Below are 13,092 nucleotides of genomic sequence, written 5' to 3'. Positions count from 1 at the left end.
CAACATAAGAGTGCTGGTACGGCAGGTAAGGCTACAGAGGCATGGGATGACATATATGGGGATGATATCCTTATGCCTTCCCAATCTACTAGAGCTACTCCTACAGCTGTATCATCTACTGCTGCTGCTATATCTGAGTTGTCATCATATCTTGATAGTGATACTGTCACCCAGTTTGACTCTGATTTCATTCTTCTAAACTGGTGGCAGCGACACAAGTTGACATATCCTGTGCTTTCTATACTTGCTAAAGATGTTATAATTGTGCCTGCTTCCACTGTATCATCAGAGTCCACTTTCAGTTTAGCTGGCAGGGTGCTTGAAGACCGACGGCGGCGCCTAACTCCTGATATGGTTGAAGTTTTGTCTTGCATAAAGGACTGGGAGCTTGCTGACTTGCATAGTCAGCACACGGTGGAGAAAGATACCAAAGAACTTGAAGTTGTTTTTGAAGCAATGTACCTAGAAGAAACTGGTGGAGGCAAAGAAAGAAGAGGTGGAGGATCTGGTGGAGCGGGTAGATCTTGAGCAGCTGAATTATTGCTATTACTATACTCTGTTCTTCTGTTGTAACTTGTGATGAACTATTAAACTCTGGACTTAAATTGAACCTATATAGGAGCTGGCTCTACTCTTTTTCTTCCTAGGGTTTTCTCACGAGGTGTGAGTTTTTACCTAGGAAGGTTTTTAATGAGGCAGCATTGCACTAAGGCTCCATTAGTATATTGTTTGCATAAACTTTTGTGAACTGTGATTTTGTTTCTGAGATGTTTTGTGAACTGTGTGAATTGACTGAAATCTGATATAGGAACTGTGTGAAATCTGATATAGGAACTGTGTGAATTGACTGAAATTTGATATATGAACTGTGTGAAATTTGATTCAGCTGTTTATTGTGAAATTACTGTGCTTCGGGTCAGCCCGGCCCTATGGGCTGACCGGGCCAGAGGCACGGCACGACACAACCCGTTTAAGCCACTTTCGTGCCGTGCTTGTGCCAACAGTTTAGCCCGCGGGCCAGCACGGCACGGCACGGAAGTAGGATCGTGCCGTGCCCGGCACGCACAGTAACGTGCTGTGCTTGGCCGTGCCCGTGCCGTGCCGGCCCGACACACACGAATGGACATGTATAGTCCTGACTGTCCCGTAACCAAACGGACCCCAACATACTCGATGTTGTTTAGACCGACCGACTGATCGTGCCACATTGCACTGCGCGTGAAGAGGTCGATACCGATCGTTTAGACCACCATGTCAGCTGATGGTACTGTCCCACGTTGGCATTGGAGCAGCTTACCTATCATACATATCATCTTATTTTTTATTTAAAAATTTACTATAAATAGTGTAGTATACAATATAAAATAGTATCATATGCACAATATGCTTGAGACAGCTTTAATAGGATCAAACTAAGATTCTCGGGCCCGGCATCGGTAGCGACGACACCGGCTATATATAATGCACTCAGTGAGCTTCCTGGTGGCTCTTGCTGCTTCTTCCTTGCTGTTCCATCCGTCCACAGTTCTTGTGGGAACCCAAGATCGATCTTGACGGGGACGTGAGCACGGCACGTCGCGACCTTATTCTTCCGTCTTGGCCCCGTGCACCGGCAAGCGGCAACCAAATGCGCATGCCCCTGTGAAAGCTAATAGTAGCTACATCACACAGCAAGACACTATAGCCAGCTAGCCATGGAGGGCAAGGTGCTGTGCACGTACGCCGGGATCGTGGCCCTACTGCTCTGCTCGTCGGTGAATTTCATACAGAGCCCCTCCGACGTGTTCGGCCCCGTGGCGCTGCTGGAGCCGACAGCATCCGCGGCACGCGACTTCGGCGGCGTGGTCTCGGAGGCGGCCATCGCGGTCATGCAGCCCGGGTCCCCCGCCGACATCGCGCGGCTCCTGGGCGCGCTGTCGTCGACGGGGCCGGGGCCGGGGCCGAAGGCGGCCGTGGCGGCGCGCGGCGCGGGGCACTCGCTCCACGGGCAGGCCCAGGCGCGCGGCGGCATTGTGGTGGAGACGCGCGCCCTGCCGCGCCTCGTGGAGGTGGTGCGACGCGGGGACGGGGACGGCGGCGGCGCGGCGTACGCGGACGTGGGCGGCGGCGCGCTGTGGGTGGAGGTGCTGGAGGAGTGCCTGAGGGCCGGGCTGGCGCCGCGGTCGTGGACGGACTACCTGTACCTGACCGTGGGCGGGACGCTGTCGAACGGCGGCATCAGCGGGCAGGCGTTCAAGCACGGCCCGCAGATCAGCAACGTGCTGCAGCTGGAGGTGGTCACAGGTACGTTACGCGCGCCGTACACGCATCATGCACTTCCGCACGGCCTCGCTGCTCGCGTGCACCATCTGCCGCGCGCCTAATTGATCTCTCTTTTCCGTGTCTCTCTCTCTCCCTCCCTTTTCTTCGGTGAAAGAAAGAAAGAAAGAAAGAAAAGATACGGGTGATCGGTGGCCTTTGTTCCTTTGCCGGTTGTTTATGTGTTGTTTGTCCCGTCGGTTGCAGGCACAGGGGAGGTGGTGACATGCTCGCCCACCCAGAGCCCGGAGCTTTTCTTCGCCGTACTTGGTGGGCTTGGCCAGTTCGGTATCATAACCCGCGCAAGGATTCCGCTGCAAGTTGCTCCGCCCAAGGTACACAGACACAATTGCGCACGCCCTCGATCTGCTTCCTCTCTAGCTGGTAGCAGAAATAGAAAGAAATCAGGAAAGCTGGTAACTAAAAGCAGCTTTGGCCGATAATTTTCTATGATTATTAGGTGAGATGGGTGAGGGCCTTCTACGACAGCTTCGAGACGTTCACCAAGGACCAGGAGCTGCTGGTCTCAATGCCAGAGCTGGTGGACTACGTGGAGGGGTTCATGGTCCTGAACGAGCAGTCCCTCCGCAGCTCCTCCGTGGCCTTCCCCGCCCAGGTCAACTTCAGACCGGACTTCGGCTCCGACGACGGCACCAACAAGAAGGTCTGCTACTACTACTGCATCGAGTTCGCGGTGCATGACTTCCAACGGCAGGACTCCGCTGCTGACCATGTCAGTCTCTACTAGCTCATCGTCTCTACCACTCTATCAGGAGCGCGTGACAGTATCCCCGTCACGTTAGCATCGTCAACAGTAGCCTCGAGAAGGAAAGCACTCACTGAACGACCGGCCGGGCTTGTGGCCTGCCTCCGAATTTTGCTCTGTGCAGGTTGTGGACCTGGTGTCGGGGAAGCTGAGCTATCTGAGGCCCCACGCGTACAGCGTGGAGGTGGCCTACTGGGATTTCCTCAACAGGGTGCGGATGGAGGAGGAGAGCCTCAGGAGGCGGGGCCTCTGGGACGTGCCGCACCCCTGGCTCAACCTCTTCGTGCCCAGGCATGGCGTCGCGCGGTTCATGGACCTGCTCATGGCCACCATCGCGCAGGGGGACTTCGAGGGGCCCGTCCTCGTCTACCCCCTCCTCACTCACAGGTACGGTGCGACCCACGTCCACTCATATTTTTTTTTTATTTTATACGTATGAAAGACGGCATGCTTGGTCCATTGGTTGCATGGATGCATGAACTATAGTGGCTTAGGATGGATTAGCCAGTCATAAAAGATGTTCATCATACTGTACTATATATTAGTAAGAGTATATATTTATTCATAAAAGTAGTTCTTCAAACTGTAAAAAGGGTTCAGTGGTTTATTTATTTTTTGAAAAAAAAAAGAAGTGATGGCCACGGCCCTCGTGGTCGTGGGTGGGTAGATAAAGGAGTCCGTCCCTTTCACACCACACTGGTATTAATCTGCATGATTTTCCTGCGCAAAAAAAAAACGTTTGGATGGTGTGGCCGGCGTGATCGCCTTGTCATCACCCGCAGGGAATCTCAAAGCATTCCAAAAACATGAGACAAAAGCTCGTGCCTCCTTTTTTTTCTTTCATCTGCGTGATCTATGAACACGGCCAGGCAGATTGCACATCGTCAGGTGCAGCCTAGCTCGAGGTACCTGGCCCGTTGTTTTTCCTCCCAGAAATGGGTTGCCAAACACCAAGCGCAACATGTTGGTCCAATTGTGACAATGCTATGGCATATCGCCGGCTCTCCCTCTCAGTCGTCGTCACAGGGGCGTCGTAGCGGTGGTCACCTCATAGGCCGTGTCCTTTCCCAGCAGGACTGCACCTTTGCGTCGCTTGTCAACGATCACACTCACACGTCTTTATGCACAGTGAAAACTAGACATTTTATTTTTTTCACTTTCAGAAAAGAAAAGAAACTATACGTAGCCATTTCTTCTCGCAAACTTTGCACTGCAGTGTACGCTGCTGCTATAGTAGTGCACAATTAGGATCGGTAATGCATCACGATTCTAATGTTTCTTTACAATTTTGTTTGAGACATTAATAAATTTTAGTCCAAAAATAAATAGAAAATAAACTCGATTCTAGTCTAATCCGATTTTTTATATTGTAAAATTTAGAGACTATTATTGATCCGATGCACAAGCCAAGCCCAGCCGTGATGGCCTTGCATATTTTCTGAAAGGCGTCGTCTCTCCATAGCTACCCTACCTTAGGAATATCGTGAATCTCTGTGTAGTCGCCTGGGCGCCTGGCCTTTTGCAAGTTGCAGCGCTTGCTTGCACGTGACGGTATAAATGGTCATATAAAATACTATTTGTAATGTAGATTACACTGTTTGCGAAGTGAAATTTGAAACAACTGGTAATAGAGTGTGATAGTGATTCTTGTGAAGATAAGCTACTGAGCTATGTGCAGTCGCCTGGCCTTGCTACCACTAGCCATGGCACGGCTGCAGCAAGTCGCGAGGGCAATCAGTGCAGTGCAGTCTCCTCAAATGGCAGTGCCAGTATGGTGGCAGTGGCACTGGCACCCTAGCGTGTCCACACCCTTCCTGGCTGGCTGACTCGTCACTTTGATAGGAGAAAGTACCGTGGCAACATGATGGTGATTATTCCCCGTGTGCAGTCGCCTGGTCGGTTGCAAATCGCTTGACACTGACTTTTGAAATGTGCGTAACCGTGTCGTGTAATTCTATATCTTATCAAAAAAAAATCATGCAAAAGGTATGTTAAAAAATTTTACCACGAGAAAGTAGTGTGGCAACATGATGTTGATTACTCACTCCATCTTAGAAAAGCTGTGATTTTAGTTTTCTGCCGGATCAATCAATCTGTCTCAACTCTAACACAATATATATGTACTGAAATTCGAATTTTTTACTAAATAATATAATTACATTTATCATGATTTTTTTAATAGTGTAACTGTTTAGAGTCATAGAAATTAATTATATTTTCTACAAACTGAGACGAACTTATTAAGAAAGTTTGACCAATCTAAATCTGAAATTCCATTATTTTTTGGGGACTGAGAGGTTGTACTACATGTTTCATGACATTTTTTTTTGTAATGTACAGTGCCAGTTTCCTTCAGTTTTGTTTGCATGTGGGTGTGTTAAGCAACTCTTGAACAAAAGCTGCAGCTCGTGAGGTTCAGAACCCGGGATTAGCAGGCCTGGCCCAGGCGTTCAGGGGTTTTGTCACGTTCGCAGGCTCTGCCGCTATGCTGGCAGGCAGCAGCACAGGATGCTTGCACAGCCTACCTTTTCTAGTGGTCAAATTGCCTTTGAGCCTTTCCCAGACAGCGAATCTACATCCTGCCACACCACATGGCAGGGCCTACGCCCTACACCCTGACCCTGTCACGGCCTCCTCCTCCTCCTCCATGCCATTTTAGGAAGGCGTCGCAGGGCACGCACCGGCACCACCACCGCCCGAAAGCCTATAGTCGGGCATACACTGTCGGATCATGGCATCCTTTATAATAACTCTGGTTCTCGTCATACGCCAGCTCGTGCTGCTACCGCACCCGTCATCCTGCTCATCCACGCTTGGTGCGCTGCAATATTTTCAGGTGGGACGGCAACATGTCGGCGGTGGTTCCGGCGGCGCCAGACGGTGTGATGTACGTCTTCAGCGTGCTACGGTCGACGGACCCGGCGCGGTGCGGCCGCGCCTGCATGGAGAGGATCCTGGAGCAGCACCGCCGTGTCGCCGACGAGGCCTGCCGGCGCCTCGGCGCCAAGCAGTACCTGGCCAGGCAGCCGTCGCTGGCGCACTGGCGCGACCACTTCGGGGCCAGCTGGGACCGCTTCGTGGCCAGGAAGGCCCGCTTCGACCCCATGAACGTGCTCGGGCCGGGCCAGGGAATTTTCCCCTGGACGGACTCCTCCTCGAGCCCGATGTGACGGCGGCTGTCGTGGGCTTTGGTCCACCCACGTACGGAGGAAGTAGCTAGGCTGATGAGGAGCTGAAGCCGATGATGCTAGTTTTGATGAGATTGTTTATTATTGTTCATGTGGAATTCCTATTTAGGTTCCTAGGTACTAGTACTATGTTGGCAAGTGGCTCAAGGTAAAATGTTCATTCTTTTTTTTCCCTACTTCTTATGTGCTGTGTTTAGCTGATTAGTGGCCTCCTAAAATTAGTTGTTTGCCGAGATGGGCAAATAATTCATCCTCTCGTGTTGTTCCGTTTCGATCATTGAAATGTCTATCGTTTCTCTGCCTAGGTTCTTTTTGTATTTGATCTATTATCATATTCTTGTCTTCTCATATTATTTATTTTAAGCTCAAGATTTCGCAGTTTATTTTATAAATGATCATACAGTGTTTGCCTTGTTACATTATTTATACTCACAAAACGTAAAAATCTAGGGCCATGTGCCGTCACCCCCGTCACACTTGGCACTGGACAGCCCTGGCCGTGAAGATAATAAGTGTGAGATTAATTTTAAGCGGCTCTTTATATCATTCATAATTGTTAGAAATAGATATCTTACGGCAGAGCACTCTCCAACATCTTTTTTAAATTGGCTATCCAAGAATATCGTCATCTATTTCAAAATTCTCGCTAGCCACGGATAGAAAGTTAAAATAATTCTTTAGAGTGTGTATAAGATATATAAATGTCGGAGGATGAAAAAAATTTAAAACTATTTAGAGGGTGAGTTTATAAAAAACTCTAACTACAAAATGATAATGATAGAACCAAAGGTTAAAAACAACAAGTCTTTGGAAGAAATAAAATGGCTATCTGTGTCCGTTCTCATGAGACACGCTAAAAAATCTATAAAATTTTCATAGAGGTAAAAAAGATCTGGCAACCAACCAATTCTATATACATTAATCACCATTTCTCATAATAACATCTAATTTTTAAAAAAAATATCCCCTTGTTAAGAATAACCTAACATAAGCCCATAAACATGTATCTAAATTACCCACCTCACTTAATATAATCATAATCTAAAGTGACGCACAAAATTTACATTTTAATTGCCTAACTATGATTATAATATATAATCTAAGCAACACATTAAGTTTACATCTAAATTGCAAGCTCTTATATTTTTCAAAATTAAATAAAATATACAAATCAACAAAATTTTGTTATGAAAAATGTAAATTACCATAAATTATATTTATGCATGGTTCTAAGTTGCCCACTTCTATCGCTGATGGCCTATAAAAACATGTGTTTTGCATGTTCAACATTCCTAAAAAGTGCCCCTTGAAAGGCTCATATGAATTCATCTGCAATTATATTGATATCCATCACAAAAAATTGTAACTACTTTATATAAATCTATTTCTATAAAATTATGAGGACATTTTACAATTAATAATATAATTATAAACACACTGTTTTTTTAAATACTGCTACACATTACTTCTAGTTAAAAGTTACACGGGAACGCTGCGCGCAGAGCGTTTCACGCGACTCCATCCTTTTAGGCAGCGACGCGTGCGTGCGGTACAGTGGGCCCGTTTGGCTGTTGGTCGGCGTAGGTGTGGGCCCGCAGTGGGACGACAGCACGACGCGCCCGTCTCCTCGCGTGGGTGTGGGCCCGCAGTGGGACGACAGCACGACGCGTCCGTCTCCTCTCAGGTCGTCCCGTCTCCTTGCGTGGGTGTGGGGCAACAGCACGACGCGACGGGCGGCGCGGGCGGCTGGATCTGCGACGGACGGCGCGGGCGCCCGTCTCCTCTCAGCTCGCGACGGAGCCACGACAGCCAGCGACAGCGCGTGACGGCGCGTGGGTTGCGCCCGCCCGGCGCTTCGCGTGGAGCTCGATTGCGACACAGCCCCAGACCGCGATGCAGATCTCGGCTGCGACGCGGCTGCCAACGGCAGCGCGCCGGTGTCCGCGCGCGAGGACGGTCGTCGGCTGTCGGGCGTGCGTGGTGCCGTGATCTGCGACGAACGGCGCGGGCGATCGGGTCTGTGAGACTGCGACGGAGTGACGCCGGCCAAGGACGGCGCGTGGGTTGCGGCCGGCGCTTCGCCGTTAGCCAGGTCAGTGCTCTCCTCTTCTGTGGACCTCGAAGTACGCAGCCGTGCTCCGCGGTGCCTATGCCCATAGGGTTAGGTGAGGGTTAGTCACCGGATTCTAAAATCCCACAAATCCGCGCCCTGCCTTGCCTCGATGCGTGCTCCGCATCCGTCCCGTCGCCACTGCTTTTGCAACAGCGTCGGCTCGCTGTGCTTCTGTCCTTCGCCATAGCGCCCATGTCGCTGCTTTTTATTTTACTACATATATGGAGCACCTTCACTCGTCTCTTCCTCTTTCCCTCCGCCTGGTACTCGGCGCAAGCGCCTTTCTCCTCCTCGACTCCGTCGTCGTGGTCCGTTCCTTTCTTCGGATCCTAATTTCTCTTGTGTCGATTCCTGCTCATCTCTTCGTTGGATCCGTGTGCATTGGCTCATAGTGTCTGTTGTTCTTGTAGGTCTGCTACGTAGCAGAAGGGCAGGCACGCGCAGATCCTCTGGCTGTCCTGTCGGTCTCTTCTGCAGCTGTTCCAGGTGAGCCAGTCCTTCCACCATTCCTCTCTTTGTTATCTTGATTTGGTGTCGTGATTCATTTGGTCCTACACGTTTTAGCCCTACTTTCTATTCTGTTTGCATGCATAGATGGTTGTTTCCCATTTCACTGAGAAGTCTATCTACATTAGAAAAGGCAAATGCCAGATGTCAGCGACAACATAAAAAGAATACTAACATTGGAAAGTGGTTTCCAAGGTTGAGCTGTTCTTTTAAATTTTGGACAAATGAAATGCTGCAAAATAGGTAGTGTTCAAAACGTGACCTCATTACACAAACAAATAAATCCCATCCACTGGTCCATTGTTATCACCTTGTAGTCATTTTGGTACTGAAACACATTTCAAATATAGCATGTCAATTAAGCACCGAGCCTCAATGAAGAAAGCATGAACAAAACCACGGAAGAAAAGTATAATCCAATACCATGAGGTAATTATTAAGCTTGTCAACCTGAGGGTGGAACTGCAAGCCTAATACTAGATTCAGCAACTCACAAGCAGCTGGTATTTCTATACATTTCTACTTCCTCTGAGGAAAGATAATCATTGTGAAAAATCACAGAAATAGCAGTCATCTTAATCACTTTGCTTTGGAGCGTTATAATTTACAATAGAAACCAACCATACCTGTGAGGCAATAACGAAAGCAGCTGGTATTTCTATACATTTGTACTTACTTTGAGGAAAGATAATCATTGTGAAAAATCACAGAAATAGCAGTCATCTTGATCACTTTGCTTTGGAGCGTTATAATTTACAATAGAAACCAACCATACCTGTGAGGCAATAACGAAATGCATATATGTAGAAATCCTGGAAATTGGATGGCCTTGAAACCTGGATTTATAAACATATGAAAGTGGTCAGCAAGGTTACACTTCAACAAAGAAATATCAACAATTAATGGTAGCTCATTGTCTATTACAGTCACAAGGTGACAATATATCATGATATATCTGTTAGATGGAAGTTCTTCACTCCATAAATTAAATCTCTGATATGCATGGCTCACTTGAACATAAGATAATATTTGGGGAGACAGAATCACCTCTTGGACCAGTTCTGGAAATGCTTTCTTCAGTTTACTAATACTGTCAGCTCGAAGAGCTTTCAGGCCAGTTCTCCATTCATCCTGATAACATAAAAACATGTATTAGTCAACACTTGAAAGCATAGAACAATTTTTTAGTATTAGAACTAAAGCAGGTCCTTCATTGAACACTTGAATAGCAATATGTAATGCATACCAAGGTAAAACAACCTTGCTTATCACAGCATGTGCCTCTTCTGTGGATCTCGTCATACGATTTACTTTAGTATACCCCTTCGGTCGAAAAAGATTATTTCTATAGCCTTGGCTGAACTCATGTTTGACAAGTAATAAGTCATTTGATTAATCACGTAATAAATTTTAATAGTAAACTTGTTTATAAAACTTATTGAAGAAAACGGGTGACGCCTAAGAGGGGGGATGAATTAGGACTTCTAAAACTTTCGCTAAACTAGGCCACAAATTAATCCCTAGAGCAAAACCTATGCAAATAATCAAACTAGAATGTGCAACCTAGGTTTTGTCTAAGTGTTGCTATCTCTACCGCAAGGGCTAAGTTTCAATCTACACTAGATAAGTATGAATACAAGATTGAAACTTAAATGCTTAATATAAATGCGGAATATAAAGAGCAAGGTAGAGATGCAAACTCTCGTGGATGACGCCGGTATTTTTACCGAGGTATCCGGAACCGCGCAAGGTCCCGACTAATCCTCGTTGGTGCCCCTACGCAAAGGGAAGCCCACGCGAGGGCCAAGCACCTCGGTCGAGTAACTCCGTAGAGAGCCGCGGGCCTTCTCCACGCGCAAGTGGTGCTCCGCTTCCGGCTCCTCTCGGACACTCCCCGCCGTCTCCACTATCGAGCTTCCGGCCGAAACGCCGTGGGCCTCGTTCCCTCCGGTACACGGTGGCGGCCGTGACACAAACGCGGTTGTCACGGTCTCGCAAGACTCTCGCCCCACTCGGTACAATTACAACGGCTCACGCAAGAGCCGAGGGGATGTGAGGTTTATCTAAACTCACTCAACAATCTAGGATTCACCTAGAGCAAGCGCTAGAGCGGTCTAACTAGCCTAAGCACTTCGCAAAGCACCTACACTAATCACCGAGTGATTCTATTAAGCACTTGGGTGTTTGAGCTCTTGGAAATATGCAATATGTGTCTTGGTATGTTGCTTGGGCTCACACACTAGAGAATGGCCGGTTGGGGTGGTATTTATAGCCTCCACACCCTCAACTAGCCGTTGGACAGAAAGCAGCAGCTTTCTGTCGTCGGGTGCACCGGACAGTCCGGTGCACCACCGGACACTGAACAGTAGATGTCCGGTGCACGCCACGTCAGTCGACCGTTGGCGCCTGTAGCAGTCGACCGTTGGATCCGACCGTTGCCATCTGCCCATTGGCACACCGGACAGTCCAGTGCACACCGGACAGTCCGGTGCTACAGCCCGAGAGCGCCTGTCTTCGGCCTCTCTGCGCACTCTGTCCGGTGCGCCACAGAGCGCTGGCTGACAGCCCTTTTCTTGGATTTCTTTGCTGATTTCTTCGGGCTTCTTTTGTTCTTGAGTCTTGGACTTCTATGCATCTTTTTATGTCTTCATTTGAGGTGTTGCATCCTCATTGCCTTGGTCCAATCCTCATTGCATCATGTGAACTACAAACACAAACACTAGAGAGCTTATTAGTTCACGGATTGCGTTGTTCATCAAACACCAAAACTCAATTAGCCAAATGGCCCGGGGTCCATTTTCCTTACAATCTCCCCCTTTTTGGTGATTGATGACAACACAACCAAAGTAAGCAAATAATACAAGTATTTGAATGTAAATATGCAATCTACTCGCTAAGATGCATAAATGCCCCCTCAATGTGAAATTATGGACTTAAGCCTCCCCCTAACTCCATAATTCACTTATTTCCTATTTAGGACCAAAACCACTTGAAAGAGCAAAATTTTAATTTGGTGGTGTTTGGTGTTTGATATCATTTTCATTGCTTTGGTCCCTACACCTTCTCCCCCTTTGGCATCAACCACCGAAAAGGAAGACATTAAAAAGCATATAGGAAGCAAATAAGACTTGCCCTCTTTAAAGAATTATCAATTAATATCAATAGAAGCACTAAAAGATTACTCCCCCTAAATGAGTGTTCTCCTTGAGAAAGAATTTTTTCCCCCTTTAGAGACGAAGAGAAAACTCCCCCTGACAGAGATCTTCTACTTAGGAAAAAGCATGTGAAAATTAGAGGTGCAAGACATGATTTGAATAGACTAACTTCCCTTATGCATAGGTAACAGAATATGAGTTCACCACTTATGCATTTTTTTGCAACATGGAAGTATATGATATGAAATATAGTCTAATCAAATATTGGAGAAGACATGTAAATGATACTAGATGTAGTCTCAAAAGATACCGATTGAAATTCAATGGCGAGCTTGAGAGACATGAGAGTTCTTGGAGATTTTGCAGTGGAAGAATGTTGTCTTTCTCCGGGGACCTTATTTTCCTTACAATGAGACTATCACAAGAAATAGACTTGAAAAGGTGTTAGTCTCAAAGTATTAGATTATAGAGTAACCTCCCCCTGGAGGTGTGCATACAAGTTTTGAATACTTGTAGGAGACATGCACCTTGATTTGATATCAAGAGGGGCAAATTATCTATAATCCGAACTTTGGCACATATAAGTTAAAAGATACCAAATGTAGGATATAAACTTTTGACGCATTGGTGTCATTTATTTAGGAGTGATATAAAAGCTATGTGTCGTGCTTAATTAAACATTTTTAAGCCATGTAGGTTTGCTTAAGGATATGAATTAAAAACAAGCAATCCTACCATATGATTTACCTAGTATGCATATGCTTAAACAAAAGTAAATACCAAATGTAATACTAGGCATGAAGGATAAACTAGATACGCATATCTAAAAACAGGAAATACAATAAATCTAGTTACCTTAGTCATGGGTGGGAAATTTGGGTCCAATGTTTGCACTAACCCACTTGGCAAATAAACTTGATCCAATGTGATGTATCCCATGATATACATCCCAACTTTGCCAAGTCTCCAAATTTCCCGATGACCTTCGGTCCACTCACTTCCCTTTCGGGATCCAAACCTTCTTGGTGCTTTTCATGGTTGAAATTATTTCCTTTGGCACCTAGA

At 46.9% G+C, this 13,092-nt stretch overlaps 2 protein-coding genes across 6 annotated transcripts in view; both read left to right on the top strand.

The window, feature by feature from the left end:
• The first annotated feature begins 1,501 nt into the window (after positions 1 to 1,501).
• Positions 1,502 to 6,426, top strand: LOC100526753 (uncharacterized). Its single transcript, NM_001199032.3, has 5 exons — positions 1,502 to 2,283; positions 2,506 to 2,633; positions 2,759 to 3,031; positions 3,189 to 3,451; positions 5,901 to 6,426. Exons 1-5 carry the CDS (start codon positions 1,695 to 1,697, stop codon positions 6,232 to 6,234), a joined length of 1,587 nt encoding a protein of 528 aa, NP_001185961.1. The 5' UTR covers positions 1,502 to 1,694; the 3' UTR covers positions 6,235 to 6,426.
• Positions 6,427 to 7,719: 1,293 nt separating this feature from the next.
• LOC103646196 (uncharacterized) overlaps positions 7,720 to 13,092 on the top strand; it is a 40,962-nt gene continuing 35,589 nt past the window's right edge. For all 5 annotated transcript variants that reach the window (XR_004856162.1, XR_004856163.1, XM_020548232.3 and 2 more), the window contains exons 1-2: positions 7,720 to 8,344; positions 8,776 to 8,851. The gene's annotated coding sequence lies outside the window, so the exon portion shown is untranslated. The remainder of the gene's footprint in view (positions 8,345 to 8,775; positions 8,852 to 13,092) is intronic.

This window comes from Zea mays, chromosome 2 (assembly GCF_902167145.1).
Source record: "Zea mays cultivar B73 chromosome 2, Zm-B73-REFERENCE-NAM-5.0, whole genome shotgun sequence".
Lineage (NCBI taxonomy): Eukaryota > Viridiplantae > Streptophyta > Magnoliopsida > Poales > Poaceae > Zea > Zea mays.
This window is presented reverse-complemented; position numbering and strand designations above follow the sequence as displayed.